The sequence below is a fragment of the Lactuca serriola genome, chromosome 2, assembly GCF_051521515.1.
Source record: "Lactuca serriola cultivar US96UC23 chromosome 2, Lser_US96UC23_V15, whole genome shotgun sequence".
Classification (NCBI taxonomy): Eukaryota; Viridiplantae; Streptophyta; class Magnoliopsida; order Asterales; family Asteraceae; genus Lactuca; species Lactuca serriola.
In genome coordinates this window covers 74,672,477-74,688,694 of record NC_136409.1, presented here as the reverse complement: position 1 = coordinate 74,688,694, position 16,218 = coordinate 74,672,477, and the positions used below count along the sequence as shown (strand labels likewise).

The 16,218-nt window shown below is 40.5% G+C and overlaps 1 protein-coding gene and 1 non-coding gene across 2 annotated transcripts; both read left to right on the top strand.

The window, feature by feature from the left end:
• The first annotated feature begins 2,144 nt into the window (after positions 1 to 2,144).
• LOC145089340 (uncharacterized) lies at positions 2,145 to 5,724 on the top strand. Its single transcript, XM_079027788.1, has 10 exons — positions 2,145 to 2,301; positions 2,398 to 2,479; positions 2,556 to 2,632; positions 2,821 to 2,936; positions 3,023 to 3,131; positions 3,223 to 3,339; positions 4,118 to 4,209; positions 4,285 to 4,433; positions 5,080 to 5,171; positions 5,305 to 5,724. Exons 1-10 carry the CDS (start codon positions 2,167 to 2,169, stop codon positions 5,593 to 5,595), a joined length of 1,260 nt encoding a protein of 419 aa, XP_078883914.1. The 5' UTR covers positions 2,145 to 2,166; the 3' UTR covers positions 5,596 to 5,724.
• A 996-nt stretch (positions 5,725 to 6,720) lies between these two features.
• On the top strand, positions 6,721 to 6,793 carry TRNAV-UAC (transfer RNA valine (anticodon UAC)). Its single transcript has one exon. It is a non-coding gene; the product is annotated as a tRNA-Val (tRNA).
• The last annotated feature ends 9,425 nt before the right edge of the window (positions 6,794 to 16,218 follow it).

Below are 16,218 nucleotides of genomic sequence, written 5' to 3'. Positions count from 1 at the left end.
TGATAAGGACGAGTAGCTACTTTTAGGATTATGTAATGTTTTGTTTGGGTTAGTATTTTAGACTAGTGTTTCGTATATATTGCACTATGTTTGGATGAATATTTTGGATCGGTTGTTGTATATAGCATTAATTGGTTAATGTTTCGAACGATTTTTCTTCAAATAATGTTTTGTGTCGGTTTTTATAGTGTTTTTTCTAATTTTATTGTTAAATACTAAGAGAAACGAAAATACAATTAGTGGTGACGTGTATTAGCGGTGATAACCCTTTAGCGGCAACTCTGAGTATTAGCGGTGATCTTTGGAGCATTAGCGACGAAGCAACAAGCGACCTTTTAGCGGTCGCCATAATACATGGGTTTCATGTTAATGGGCATAGTCATAAGGAACTAAAAGTTGGCTCTTGATGTGTCACGAATTTATTAGTTCAAACTAGTAATCAATGCTACAACCAACGAAAAGCATTATTTATATAAAGTAGCTTAATGTACATCCTGTAAATTTAATATTAATATAGCTAATTCGAACACTATTTCTTAAGTCATACTCAAAAAGCCGATCATTTGTTACTATACTAGATGCCAACAAACATTAGAGTCAAATTAAGAACCTTTTAAATTATATATTTCAAACGAATCTCAACGGTTTGACAAAGCCGTATGTGTTCATATATAATTAACTTCGTAAGACGTCCAACTATCACCAACACGAATCCAGAACAAGTGTCAAATTAATGGTTAAATCAATGATTACTAATTAATTGTCTGTATAGTTGTCCATTACTGGTTAACCATCGAATCACATCTTGGATCTCTTCTTTGTTTTTGAACCAACTGGTCAAAACTCATAGACCATTAAAACGGCCGGCTGTACATTCGTCTCTTTCTCTTACCTTAATTTAAAAAGATTCATTGTTGTTAGCAAATATATATACATATGAATCTTAGATATCCTACACTTGCTAATTAAGGTAAAAAGTGTTTATTTGTAAGAGAAAAGAAGAGGAGTTTGATGATCATGGAGGATCCTAAGAGGGTGGAAGAAGGGTTCGGTCATGGTCAGATCTCTGCAGAAGAAAAAGTCGAAAGAGAAGACGTGAGAGAGAGGAGTGAAATGGCAGCAGAACAACATGATGAAACCAAAGGTGTTGAAAAGCCGATATTGGTCAAGGAAAAGAGCAAGAGGATCGCGACTTTGGATGCATTCCGAGGACTTACGATTGTAGTAAGTTTAAACATGTTTTGTGTAGGTTACGGGTATATTGCTAAATGAAAAAAGGAAAAAGTAAATAAATAAGCATCGTATCTTTAATTATACGATTGTTATAACACCATCCTTTCAAATCTTCTTACTACAACATTATAATTTGAAAATATGTACTCAGTTCAGTATCATCCAAATAATTGCTATGAATGAGTAAATTTTTTAAAATGTAAAAGCAATCATAGTGCATAGTTTAATGGGTGAGATGAATAAGGTGCATGGCATATGAAATTGAAATTAATGCGGAATATCATGTTTAAATGTAAAAGCATTCACGGTGTATACACTTAACGGTGAGTTGAATAAGATGACATAACATTCATTCAATGAATTAAACTTTATCATCATAAATGTCATATTTGCGGATATAGAGTTTAATAATTAATGAACACTTCAAATGAAATAAGAAAGTTTTTTTAGAAATAAATTTTTTTAAATACATCTCATTGAACTTTATAGAATTCAATACATTTTATATATATATATATATATATATATATATATATATATATATATATATATATATATATATATATATATAAAGTTTGTGGAGTTCAAAGCAATTTCAGAAAATTTTGATCAGTTGTATGTACAGTAGACAAATGATGTGGTCGGTCATTAAACTGTAAAGAGTTCTATTACATTGTAGATGTCCTAATATACTAACCATATAACAATGACACTACAATGTGTTAAATGAGTAACTACAATGACTTAGCAAGGAAAATAAAATGAAATGACATTGTTCTAGTACAAAGAAAAGAAAGTATGATTCTATATATAATAGACATATATACAAGTTCTTTGTTATTTCTAGCATTTATCGTAGTATACTAATGCTTTGGCATAGTTTAGCAAATATCATAGAAGCAACACTTATTATTTATCTTTAATTTTCAGCTTATGATATTAGTAGATGATGCTGGAGGTGTATATGAACGTATAGATCATTCTCCATGGAACGGATGCACGCTGGCTGATTTCGTGATGCCATTTTTTCTCTTCATTGTCGGGGTCGCAATTGCCCTTGCACTCAAGGTTCAATAATAATAATAATAATAATAATAATAATAATAATAATAATAATAATAATAATGTGATTATTGTTACCCTAACCAATTCTCGGCTTTGCAGAGGGTTCCAAGTAGGAGGTACGCAGTGAGAAAGATAATCATAAGAACATTGAAGATGTTGTTTTGGGGAATTCTCTTGCAAGGTAATCTACTAATCTTGATCCGAAAGGGTGTTTTGGTCATTTCACATATTAAATATTTTTTTAATTGTTTGTGCAGGCGGGTACTCACATGCACCAGATGAATTAGTCTATGGAGTTGACATGAAGCAAATTAGATGGTGTGGCATACTTCAGGTATATATAATTCAGAGTAAATTACAATTTCCCTTTCTATGTTATATTGATTTTTATGAATATGACATAAAAGTTTCATTTCTCATCTTTTCTATACCTAAAACAACATTTAGTCAAGCTTTTTAGTCTCCGTGAAGTTTTGTATCATCATATCCGTAAAGAATAATACAATATTGTATTTTTCACAGAGAATAGCACTGGTGTACCTAGTCGTAGCTTTAATAGAAGCTTTAACCATAAAGCTCAGACCAACGACTATAGATCCTGGCCATTTCTCCATTTTCTCGGCCTATAGATGGCAATGGTAAGTCTTAATACATTTCCTACTTTAACTCAATTTAATTGATTTCTAAAGGGTATTTTTGTCATTTTACTCTTTCTTTGAATTAGGCTTGGAGGGTTCATTGCGTTCCTTATATATGTGATCACGACATATGCTCTATATGTTCCCGATTGGAGTTTCACTGTTCATGATGATCATAAATCACATACTTTTACTGTAAGTTTGAATGGTTTAACTTTATGTTTAGGTAAAGAATACATAAAATCGAAAAAGAAGTTCATGTTTAAAAGAACGTGTCGATTTTCAGGTTAAATGTGGTATGAGAGGACATCTTGGGCCTGCTTGTAATGCGGTTGGTTATGTCGATAGAGAAGTATGGGGTATAAATCATATTTACACACAACCCGTATGGATTCGATTGAAGGTTTGTTTGTCGTTTTTTAGTTAAACAGAATTTGCTAAGCTAGACATGACATGACATAACAAAGTACTTATCCAGTTTTAGTTTTATTATGAGTGCACTTGATTGGATTAAGACTAAGACGGATGTTAGTGGCATAGAAAACAAGTTCGGGTATTGTCATTCATATGTAAAAGACAAGAATGTCCTTTTCTCATCCACTCATCTTCATCATCCAAATTACCCTAGAAAGTTTGTATCGTCCCACCACATAGTCATGTACCATAAATGAGATAAAAAAAAATGTCGTTTCTTTCACACCCAAAAAGGTGGAACAAGACTTCTTCTAGATCTTTTGATTGTGCAAAAGGCTTTAATTCCTTTTTATCCTCGTCATCAAAATAGATTTAGAAAGCTTATGTTAAGGACTTGAAGTCAATGGGACAATTTTCAATTTTCTTATCTTATCCAAAAAGGAGGAACGTGGACACTCTCTCAATCTCACGTCTATGCAAAAGACGTGAATAGCTTCCCCATCTTCATCGTCCATAATAACTCTAGAAATCTTGTCAATGGTACAAAAGTTGCATTTTTTGTCCAAAACATTTCTATCGATCTTACGTATATGCGAAAAAGACATGAAATGCCCTCATCATGAAAAATAACCCTAAAAAGCTTGTCTAATCACAACCTTAAATTTTGTATAGTCCAATAATGTCCCGCGTAACAAACACATTCTTAAAATTTTGTATTCCATGGACATTTACCAAATTTTCAAGGTTCTTGATTCTTGAAACTACAGGCTTGCACTCTTAGCTCTCCAGAAGCAGGCGACCTTCGTCCAGATGCCCCAAATTGGTGTCGTGCTCCCTTTGAACCAGAAGGCCTATTAAGGTACACTTAAAAACTTTCTTTCACCCATTTTTAAAAACTTTGAGAATCTAATCATATCATGATTTAATATTGCAGTTCAATCTCATCAATTTTATCTGGTGTTATTGGCATTCACTATGGACACGTCTTGATTCACTTCAAGGGACATGCAGAGAGGCTCAAGCAATGGGTTTCAATGGGGTTTGGCTTGATCATCATAGCCCTTCTTCTTCATTTCACTGATGGTATATCCACAAGTTTTTATAACCCCTAACTAACCAATCCATTCCGAGTCGAATGCAACAGATAACAACATCCTTTCATTAAAAATGCTTATTATAGCATCTTAGTGTTATTTTTGGGATAATCACAATAATGACCAAAAGGGTATGGTTCATTTAACAATGTCACCAATTTCACAATATTGCTTTTTAAATGGTCCCATGCACAAAAATACTTAAAGAATTTCAAAAAGAAAATCATATTTCGCAAAATACATAATATATTGCAAAATGATGATGTCATTTAGCGACAAAAAAAAATTGCATCCTTTTGTCGTTAAAAGTAAAAAGTTATTTGGATTTCGCAATTGAGTTTTTCCAAGATAGGTGGTCATTTTGTTAAAATGCTAATAATAAAATTTGTCAATTTGTTAAATGGGCTACCCATTTTGGTCAATTTAGTAAGAACAAAAAACTTGAATGTACATTAACGCCAAATTTGATACAACTTTGAAAGTACCCCAAGAAAATGAATGTGTGATACTGTAATAAAATAAATCGAAGTGCGTTCCTATAATACACAAGAGAACAAAAAAAAGTACATTGTTACTTTACATTTAACCAATCCATTTTTTAGCTTTGATCCTAATGTTGTCCAATTTTTATGTAGCCATTCCTATAAACAAGCAACTCTATAGTATCAGCTACGTTTGTTTCACTGCTGGGGCTGCTGGAATAGTATTTTCAGCCTTCTACATCCTGGTAACCATATTTTTCTATCATTTGTAAATCATGAATCAGCTATTTGTTTAACATCACATTCAACCTTTAATGAATTTTATAAAATAGAGAAAGAAACTTTTGTAACAAATTATCTTGTTTAATATATTTTCAGATCGATGTGTGGGGAAAACGGACTCCATTTTTGCTGTTTGAATGGATTGGTATGAACGCTATGCTAGTTTTTGTGCTTGGAGCACAAGGAATTTTAGCAGGATTTGTAAACGGATGGTGGTATAAGAACCCTGATAACAATCTTGTAAACTGGATACAAAGTCATGTTTTCATTGACGTGTGGAATTCGGAGAAATTTGGGATGCTTTTATATGTTATATTTGCAGAGATTGTGTTTTGGGGAGTGCTTTCGGGGATCCTACATAAATTTCGTATATATTGGAAGCTTTGAAAATGGGAGTTTGATGATATTGTAGTTGCAAAAAGAATGTATTTTAAAAATTGTTTGCAAGGTATTTAATATATATAGATTTGGTTTAAATGTTTACACGATGTTCATGTAACCTTTAATGAAATGACTCTTCCGTAAGATTATGCACATACACGAATGGTCCTTGTGAATTTTGGGTAAAGTTACGTATTCTCAGTCATCATCTTTTTTTTTTTTTTTTTTTTTCTAAGTGGATTTTCCATGTGGTAAATTTTTTTGTATATTTTGGTAAAAAAAAAATTTGTACATTTTCCCCTAGGCGATGTAAAATGATTATTTTGTCATTTATGATTTTGTTTCTTACTTTTTATTATTATTTATTCTATATTTTATATTAATATTAATTGAAAAGGCCCCATCCCATCTCCTTACCCGAACCCAAGCCATCTCTCTCTCTCTCTCTCTCTCTCTCTCTCTCTCTCTCTCTCTCTCTCTCTCTCTCTCTCTCTCTCTCTCTCTCTCTCTCTCTCTCTCTCTCTCTCTCTCTCTATAGTCAAATTTCTTCCTCCTATAGACTTATACATGTGTTACACATGTTGGGGAAGAAATGATCATTTTTTTTCTTCAAAATGGTAATTCTTTCACGACCCTTTAGCTAACCCACGTTGTGTTGTCATGAGATATATAAATCACGTACATGTTGCCTCACATAAGACCACAATGCCTATAAGAAGTCATATACTTCTATGATTCGAACCATTGACCATTTCTCTGGGTCAAAGAAGAAGGGCAGAACAATATCTTATTAGTAATTAAACCAAACCATCCTATAAAAATAAATCCTCTAAGCTTATAACTATTAGTGTATTTTGTAACTGTCAATAGTATATGGGCTATTCTTGTACACAAACGAATTTACCATATTCAATTTACTACTAAAAAAATCCCTTATACAACCCCAAATGTGATTTGTTTCTCAATTTTAATAGCATTGTATATTATTTTATTATTATCAAATATATTAATACGATCAGGTTGCATACTTTTCTAAATCTATTATTGTTTAAAGTTGATAAAAAAAATGACAAATAACCTCGACTTTTTGTTAAAAAATATATAATCAAAGATTACAAAACAAACACAAATGTTCTTGTGGTGTAGTGGTTATCACGTTAGCTTTACACGCTAAAGGTCTCCGGTTCGATCCCGGGCAGGAACAACGTTACTTTTATAACGCTTTTTCTCTCTATGCTTTTTCTGATGTATATACGTCAAATGGACATCATCCTCTTTAGATTGTTGTCTATACAGGAGGTAAACATAGTATTCACAAACAATTTGTATTTGAGTTGATAAATAGATTTGCTTTCCACCTATTTGACCAATACACTTTAGTGATTATATTAGTTGAAATATTCTGAGGTGTTGAAATGTCTACATGGTTCCAGGGTCTACAAAATCTCTATCATTGAAAAGCACATATTACTTGCATCAAAAAGCTACAAAAATTCATTATGACCATATTTTTTTTCCTTTAGATCGACTGAGAAAAGATAAAGCAGCATCCACTTAAACTATCAATCAAACTTTATTTGGATTTTGAGTTTGGAAGATGATATAAATCTTACCTTAAAATTCCTTTATATCTGCTTCATAATCTTTTTGGCTGCAGATTATCAAAAGAGGTGCTAATTTAAAAAACGAAAATCTATTAAGTGGTCGCTAATTTACTTTTGTCTTTCAATTGCAGATCACCAATGATTAGTGAATTCAAAGAAGGCTCCAGATGTTCCATTAAGTGATGTTAAATCAAGGCTTAAACACTTCTTAGTGATGAATAAACTCATGAAAAGAACTTTAAGAACTGAAACATTAGTTTGATTGACTACAGAGGTGGTGTAGTCAACTAAAATGACCACCGATTATGCAATATAAGTTTTGAGAGTTGCAAAATTGGTTTTCTGAATGGACTCCACTATGTGAAACCATGATTCCCAAAAAGAAATTGTCTATTGGATAACACATCATATATTGCAAGCATACTTTGCAAAATGATGTAGTTAATGCAATTATGATATACTCTTTGGATAATGATGTTTAAAAATTATTTTACAAAAATAACGTGTATAGTTTTGAAATGGAAGATCAAAGGGCATCTTGTCTAGCAATATCATTATCATCAGGTGTTGTCCTCCCTCCTTGAGGTCGAATGTTCAAATCCTGTCTTGGACATAGGTGGAATTAGGAGAAGTTCAGGAGTAAACTAGATTTACTTTTAAAAAAAATTGTGAAATGTAAGCAGAAAGAGACTTAATGAGAAAAACCTCATTCTCATGACTTTCTTTATTAATTCGTTTTCTTGTTTCTGAATTAGGTAGATAACTGGGACTAATCACTAAAGTAGGATGCTATAGTAATTAAATGAAGGTATATTTTCCTATTATAGCATCCTATTTTCACTGTATATTTTTTTTTACCAGGCATTGTAGTTATTTCTATTTTAAATACATTGGTATAATTGGGCAATTTTACCACTATACATTGTTGTAATGGGGAAAATGAAATGTTATGTTAAACAAAAGTGTATTGTTATTTCTTGTATTTAACCTATTAAATGGCATCACATGGTCATTCAACTCTCATCCATGTTTCAAAAGGGTTTACAGGTTACTTTTGTATCAATCTAATATGTAGGTCATTGTTCACATTTTTTTATGATTGTTGTTCGTTGTTTGTGATTATATAAAAAGTTTGTTATACTAGTTTTCAATTTTTCTTCTTATTAGGACGACACCCTGTAACGCCCCATCTCTGGTATGTTGTTCCTATTGCATTTATTTAAAAGTTTTATTGAGGGACTCGGCGAGTCTATGGTCTGACTCGTCGAGTGGGGTCGAGTTTTCGTACACGTGTTAGTCGGCGACTCGGCGAGTCCATATTCGGGCTCGGCGAGTCTGCCTGCCTGGAAGAAACCCTAAATCCCCGGGTTGCTCACTATTTAAGCAATACTATGTGCCCCAAATTCGCCTCCTTCACCCTCAGAGAGCTGTGAGAAAACCCTAATCCATCCCTTATTGTTTTAAGTGCTTTTGTGTGTGGATTTTGAAGGCTTGAAGAAGAAGAAAAAGAAAGGAGCAAAGAGAAGAGGTGTAGAGCAAAGATCCAAGGGCAAAATCAGAGTTCATTGAGGTATTTCTCGGATTCCTTCTGTTTTATGCTTTAGACCTCCATTAGAACTCTTCTAGGGCTAGTTTGATGCTTTTTCCAAGCCTTATAATTGTATGGATGCCTTAATAGGTCGAGATATCCCTAGATCTGTTCATTTAGGAGTTGTAGAGCCCGGATCTATTGCCTTTTTGAAGATGCTTTGCATAAGAACCCTAGATCTAGCCTTTATTATGCTTTTTGAGCCTCATTATCTTCTTGGTCGCTTATGGTCACGTAAAGATAGAATCTTTACGTGCTAATCGAGTTAAGGAAGCCCAGATCTATAAGTTTCAGACGCTGGATTCAAGCAGAATCGAGTTTAGAGTAGCTGCATGGATGTGACTCGGCGAGTCAGAAGAACGACTCGGCGAGTCAAGTCGCGAGTCTCATTTTTTCCCCTTTTGAATGATGTCGAGTGGAAGCCTGTGAGTAGTAGAGTGGACTCAATGAGTTGGAGGGCAGACTCAGTAATGGAGGGACTCGACGAGTTGTTCATACAACTCGGCGAGTCCAAGGCAATCTTCTTAGCTTAAGAACAACTCGTCGAGTTGTTCATATGACTCGGCGAGTCGGATGAAGATTGTCTGAGTTCTTGGATCGAGAGGGTACTCGTCGAGTCGATGCCATGCTCGACGAGTAGCCACAAGTAGGGTTGAGAAGTGAGATTGGAGACTCGGCGAGTTGGCGGCCCAACCCGGCGAGTTAGGTCAACTGTAGGTTGACTTTGACCGAGAGAGTTGACTTTGACCTAGGGTAAAAGAGTCATTTTACCCCAGTGCAGTGTTTAGCATTTGATTGAGTGTGTTTATGGACTTGTAGCCGGGGAGATACCGGAGCAGCAGCAGTTAGCTTCCAGAGCCATTCACACAGCAGCCAGTTCACGAGGTGAGTTTCCTTTCAGTAGGAACGGCTCTACGGCCACAATGCCGGCCCGTTTAGTTAGCAGTAGTCCCGGACTTTAGTCTGATGCAGTAGTTAGAGTGCTTGATGTCTTTGTGATTCAAGCATGTTTGTATTATGTGTTCCAGACTCTGTTCCGATGCAGTATGCAGTATATGTGTTTATATTAGTTGATATGCGGTATGATATGCCATGATCAGCTAGTTCCGGACTTCGGTCTGATGCAGGGGACAAGGTCCCAGTCAGTTCCGGACTTCGGTCCGATGCAGTCAATTCCGGACCTCGGTTCGATGCAGTCAGTTCCGGACTTCGGTCCGATGCAGTGAGTTCCGAACTTCGGTCCGATGCAGTCAGTTCCAGACTTCGGTCCGCTGCAGTTAGTTCCGGACTTCGGTCCGATGCAGCTAGTTCCGGACTTCGCTCCGATGCAGTGGGCAAGGCCCAGTATGTGCTTTATATGTATTGTATGGTATGTGGTAGTTTGGGGGAGCTCACTAAGCTTCGTGCTTACAATTTCAGTTTTGGTTTCAGGTCCTTCCGCAAGCAAAGGGAAGAGCTCGGGATGATGGCATCGCACACACCACAGCTTCAGTTTTGTCCTGGGAGTTGATTTAGTTTTCTTGATATGTTTGGATACAGTTGTGACACAGTTTTTCTCACAGTATTTTATTATGGTTTTTGAGACACGCAGCATATGGTTTTATTATGTGATACTCAGTCTCGTGGGTTTTGTTATAATAAAAATCGAAATTTTTGGGTGGTATTTTTGGGTTGTTTCAAGTTGGTATCAGAGCCTTGGTTTGACGGATTCAGATACACCTCCGGGTGCATCTGAACTCAAACTAAGGGAAAGATAAAAAGATTTTCAAAAAGAAAAAATTTTTCGAATGAAATTTTGAAAGGCACTTAGAAAGAAAAGAATTTTCAAACAAGATAAGGGTGTGGTGCATGCGATCAGCTGAGCTCAAGTAAGTACTCCCAAATTACCAATACAAGTTTTATTATGATTAATTGTTCCAGTTTTAGTAGAACAGCATGCTAGTATAGGACTAAGGATCTAGGAGGATGCCTTATGTGCCTGCTATATGTGTTACAGCTTTTTGAGAATTGCATGCTAGTATTGAGTAGACAGCAGTAGGATAGCCTGTTTAGGTTATGCCTGATAGCGCGAGCTTAGCATTGTATGCTAGTACAGTTTCTTGTTATGAGAATAGTTTTGCCTGAGTATGTTTCCTTTATCCGAATGCTGCTTGCTTTGTGCTTTGTGGGACTCTGAGTGGTGGGAGTTAGCCATTAGGTGAATACGTCACATCACATGTGAGCAGGGTTGAATAATCTCAGAGTGCTGGATTTGGCCCTACTGCGCAGCTCTTGTCTGAGTCCAACCGTTGTAGGGACGAGTCTTTTACTCGAAAGATTATCCGAGCCTCATTGCATGTGAAGGTATTCAGGTGGTGGCTAATTAGCATTACAAGGAGGCCTTCAACAGTTGAGGACTGGTTTGAGTGGAGTCAGAGATTTCCCTAGGGCAAGCCTAGAATGAGAGTAGCAGAGATCAGTAGTAGTAGAAGTGACTTGGTGGAGTCAAGGCAGTTCTTGAGGAAAGTACGGATAGATGTGGAAGGTAGTATGGGCCCGTACTACTGAAAGCAAAGGATCCGTACTCGAATCAAGGAAGGCCGGGACAAGACCAGGAAGCTAGTAGTAGTATCAATGATCCCTTGAGATATTTTAGTTTTCTGATGTTGCTATGATGTGTTTCAGAATGGTGGTTTTGCGTCCGAGGACAGCAGCCGGCAGTGGAGGTGCCGGGGAGGGATCAGGATCAGGCTCGGGGGACGAGCGCATGGATGATCAGACCAGAGAGTTTCTTTCTTCAGAGATTACTCGTATCATTTTAGAGCAGACTCCTGTGATCTTCGGTTCGATCAAGGAGGGTATCCTAGAGCTGATGGATGAGAGATTGGGCACCTTCCGTGCCGAGGTGGCGGCCATGATGGGGTCGCATACACTTACATTAAGGGAGTTCAGGGCATGTGGAGCTCCAGACTACCATGGGGCGCGGGACCCCATAGTAAGTACTAGATGGTTTGCGGATGTGGCCAACGCGTTCCGCACTAGCAGGTGTCCCGAGGGGGACAAGGTCAGATTGGCGTCCTGTCTTCTGAAGGACAGGGCACGGGATTGGTGGGAGGAGGTCGGACATACCATTGGAGATGATGCAGCGTTGGATGCCATGACCTGGGCTGATTTCTCTACCAGGTTCAGAGCGGAGTTTGCACCAGTTATTGAGGTGCAGCAGTTAGCCAGAGAGTTTCAGGACCTCACCCAGACTACAGAGACCGTGGCGGAGATCACCGCCAAGTTCAGGGAGAGGGCTCTTCTTGTTCCTCAGTATGCAGCCGATGAGGAAATGAAGAAGGCCCGTTATCATGAGATGTTGCGGAGCGATATCTGTCAGTTTGTGAGCCGGTCCAGCTGTAAAATGCTGGATGACATGATTGCTAGGGCTCGGGAGAGGGAGATTAATCTCGAGATGGAGAAGAAGAGGAAACCGGAGGCGGTTTCGGGTACAGGTAGTTCGGGCAAAAAGCCCAAGGTTTCTGATCACAGATCCAGGAGTTAGCAGAGCCACGGTCGATGTGGCAAGTGTGGGAGATTGCACGAGGGGGTGTGCAAGGCAGGGAGTTCCGGTTGCTACAAGTGCGGTCGGACTGGGCATTTGAGCAGGGATTGTACGGCCCCTGCTACTGCCGTTGCAGCATCAGATCTGATTTGCTTTCAGTGCAATCAGAGGGGACATAAAAAGTCCCAGTGTCCGAGTTTAGCTGCAGTAGGGAAGGTGGCTGCACCTGCCCCTGCTACTTTGAGGATTACAGATGGCCGGCAGGGCCGAGCCGAGGCGCCAGTAGCGAAGAGTCGGGCGTTTCAGATGACAGCAGAGGAGGCGCGAGCGACTCCTGATGTGGTGACGGGGTCGTTCTCTATGAACGGCATTTCTGCTATGGTATTATTCGATTCGGGGGCTACCCGATCATTCGTATCGCTTGCTTTTAGCAAGAGATTTAGCAGAGCTCCAGGGGAGCTGGATTGTCCACTAGAGGTTGAGATAGCAGATGACAGGACCGTGAGGGTCGCCAGAGTGCATAAAGGGTGTTCTCTTCAGTTGTTTGACGAGCAGTTTTTGGTGGACCTGGTTCCTATTCCCCTGCGAGGGAATAAGGTTATTGTGGACATGGATTGGCTAAGCCCCAATGGGGAGGTGATTGATTGTGAGCTTCAGCTAGTGAGGGTTCGCACTCCCAGTGGGGGAGAGTTAGTGATTCAGGGCGAGAGGCCACAGCGCGGACCGACCTTTTGTTCCGCCGCAAGGGCGAGGCGCTATTTTCAGCAGGGTTGCGTTGGTTATGTAGCTTATGTCTTGGATGCCCGGGAGAAGGGCAAGACGACAGTTGATGATGTTCCGATAGTGCGAGACTTCCCGGACGTATTTCCCGAGGATTTACCGGGGATACCTCCTGAGAGGTAGGTCGAGTTTAGGATCGACCTGATTCATGGTGCGGCTCTGATAGCCAAGGCACCGTATCGCCTAGCTCCCCCTGAGATGCAGGAGTTGTCTACACAGCTGCAGGAGCTGCTAGACAAGGGTTTCATTCGGCCGAGCAGTTCGCCTTGGGGAGCGTCGATCCTGTTTGTGAGGAAGAAGGATGGGTCGCATCGTATGTGTATAGATTACCGGGAGTTGAATAAGGTAATGGTGAAGAACCGTTACCCACTTCCGAGGATAGATGATTTGTTTGACCAGCTTCAGAGAGCGTCTTGGTTCTCCAAGATCGATCTACGCTTCAGGTATCATCAGATGCGGGTTAGGGATGAGGATGTGCAAAAGACTGCTTTCAGGACCAGGTATGGTCATTATGGGTTTGTGGTGATGCCATTTGGGCTCACCAATGCCCCAGCCGCGTTCATGGATCTCATGAATCGCGTGTGTAGGCCGATGCTGGATCGGTCAGTGATAGTATTCATAGATGATATCTTGGTATATTCCAAGACGCGGGAGCAGCACGAGGAGCACCTGAGGGAGGTGCTAGAAGTTTTGAGGAGGGAGAAACTTTTCGCAAAGTTCTCCAAGTGTGAGTTCTGGTTGCGCGAGGTGCAGTTCCTTGGTCACCTCGTCAACCAGAAGGGTATTTTGGTGGATCCGACCAAGATAGAGGCCGTGATGCAGTGGGAGGTCCCGAAGTCTCCATCTGAGATTCGGAGCTTCCTAGTGTTGGCAGGGTATTACCGGAGATTCATTCAGGATTTCTCCAAGATAGTAGTGCCGCTCACCCGACTGACCAAGAAGTCGGTGGTATTTCGTTGGGGGCCCGAGCAGCAGGCAGCATTCGAGACCCTCAGGCAGAGATTGTGCGAGGCTCTGATCCTTACCTTGCCAGAGGGAGTAGAGGATTTCGTAATCTATTGTGATGCCTCAATCACAGGTATGGGAGCAGCGTTGATGCAGCGAGGCCATGTGATAGCTTACGCCTCGAGGCAGTTGAAGCCTCACGAGGCTAACTATCCTACCCATGATTTAGAGCTGGGGGCGGTTGTGTTTGCCCTCAAGATTTGGAGGCATTATCTTTATGGGGTCCGTTGTACTATCTACACAGATCACAAGAGTTTGAGGTACCTTATGGATCAGCCGAGTCTGAACATGAGGCAGAGGAGGTGGTTGGATGTACTGAAGGATTATGATCGTGAGATCCTTTACCATCCAGGGAAGGCCAACGTGGTGGCCGACGCCCTAAGCCGCAAAGTGTCGGCAGCCCCTATCAGAGATTTGTGTTTGAGGATGACAGTGATTACTCCGTTGTTGGAACGGATCAGGGAGGCTCAGGGTGAGGGCCCCAAGGAGGAGAGGCAAAAGTGTGAGAGGATAGTGGGCCGAGTATCTTCGTTTGATTATGACATTCGGGGATTGCTGACACTTCATGGGAGAGTGTGGGTACCATACTGGGGTGGGGTACGGAAGGTGTTGATGGATGAGGCTCATAAGTCTCGATTTTCTATCCACCCAGGGGCGACGAAGATGTATAGAGATCTTCGACCCGATTATTGGTGGCCCTGCATGAAGCAGGATGTCGCTTGGTATGTTGAGAGGTGCCTGACCTGCAGGAAGGTCAAGGCGGAGCACCAGAGGCCTCACGGCAAGATGCAGCCGTTAGACATTCCCGTGTGGAAATGGGAGGACATCACCATGGATTTTGTCACCAAGCTTCCCAGGATCGCACGAGGAGTAGATTCGATATGGGTAGTAGTGGATCGGTTGACGAAGAGTGCTCATTTTATCCCGATCCAGGAGAGTATATCAGTAGAAAAGTTAGCCGATATCTATGTGCGTGAGATCGTGGCACGTCATGGAGTGCCGGTATCGGTAGTGTCAGACCGAGATGTCCATTTTACATCCAGATTCTGGAAGCGGTTTCACGACGAGATGGGTACTCGTCTTCATTTCAGCACCGCTTTCCACCCTCAGAAGGACGGGCAGAGTGAGAGGACGATTCAGACTCTCGAGGACATGCTCAGGGCGTGTGTTCTAGACTTCGGTGGCAGTTGGGATACGTATCTTCCGTTAGCGGAATTTTCGTATAACAACAGTTATCATACGAGCATTGATCGACCTCCCTTTGAGATGCTTTATAGGAGGAAGTGTAGGACCCCGATTTGTTGGGGCGAGGTCGGTCAGCGAGTCGTTGGGAGCACAGAAGTGGTGCTCAAGACGACCGAGTTGATTCAGCAGGTCCGTAGTAGACTGGAGACTGCGCAGATTCGGCAGAAGAGCTACGCCGATAGGAGGCGTTCAGACTTGGAGTTACGGGTGGGCGATATGGTCCTCCTGAAGGTCTCACCCTGGAAGGGTGTCATCAGGTTTCGGAAGAGGGGCAAGCTGGGCCCCAGATTCATTGGTCCTTTCAGGGTTTTGGCCCAAGTGGGTCGGGTTGCTTATCGGTTGGATCTTCCTGTAGAGCTTAGCCAGATCCACAACACTTTCCATGTGTCTCAGTTGAGGAAGTGTTTGGTGGAAGAGTCAGCAGTTGTTCCCCTAGAGGATATTCAGGTTGATAGCAGCCTGAATTATATTGAGAGGCCGGTCGCGATTCTGGACCGGAAGACAAAGACCTTGAGGAACAAGGCAATTCAGTTAGTGAAGGTGCAGTGGCAGCACCGGAAGGGGTCTGAGTGGACGTGGGAGGCTGAGGAAGAAATGAGAGAGCACTACCCAGAGTTATTTGCAGATTCAGCCATAGCAGACTTCGAGGACGAAGTCTGAGACAAGTGGGGGAGAATTGTAACGCCCCATCTCTGGTATGTTGTTCCTATGGCATTTATTTAAAAGTTTTATTGAGGGACTCGGCGATTCTATGGCCTGACACATCGAGTGGGGTCGAGTTTTCGTGCATGTGTTAGTCGGCGACTCGGCGAGTCCATATTCGGGACTCGGCGAGTCTGCCTGCCTGGAAGAAACCCTAAATCCCCGGGTTGCTAACTATT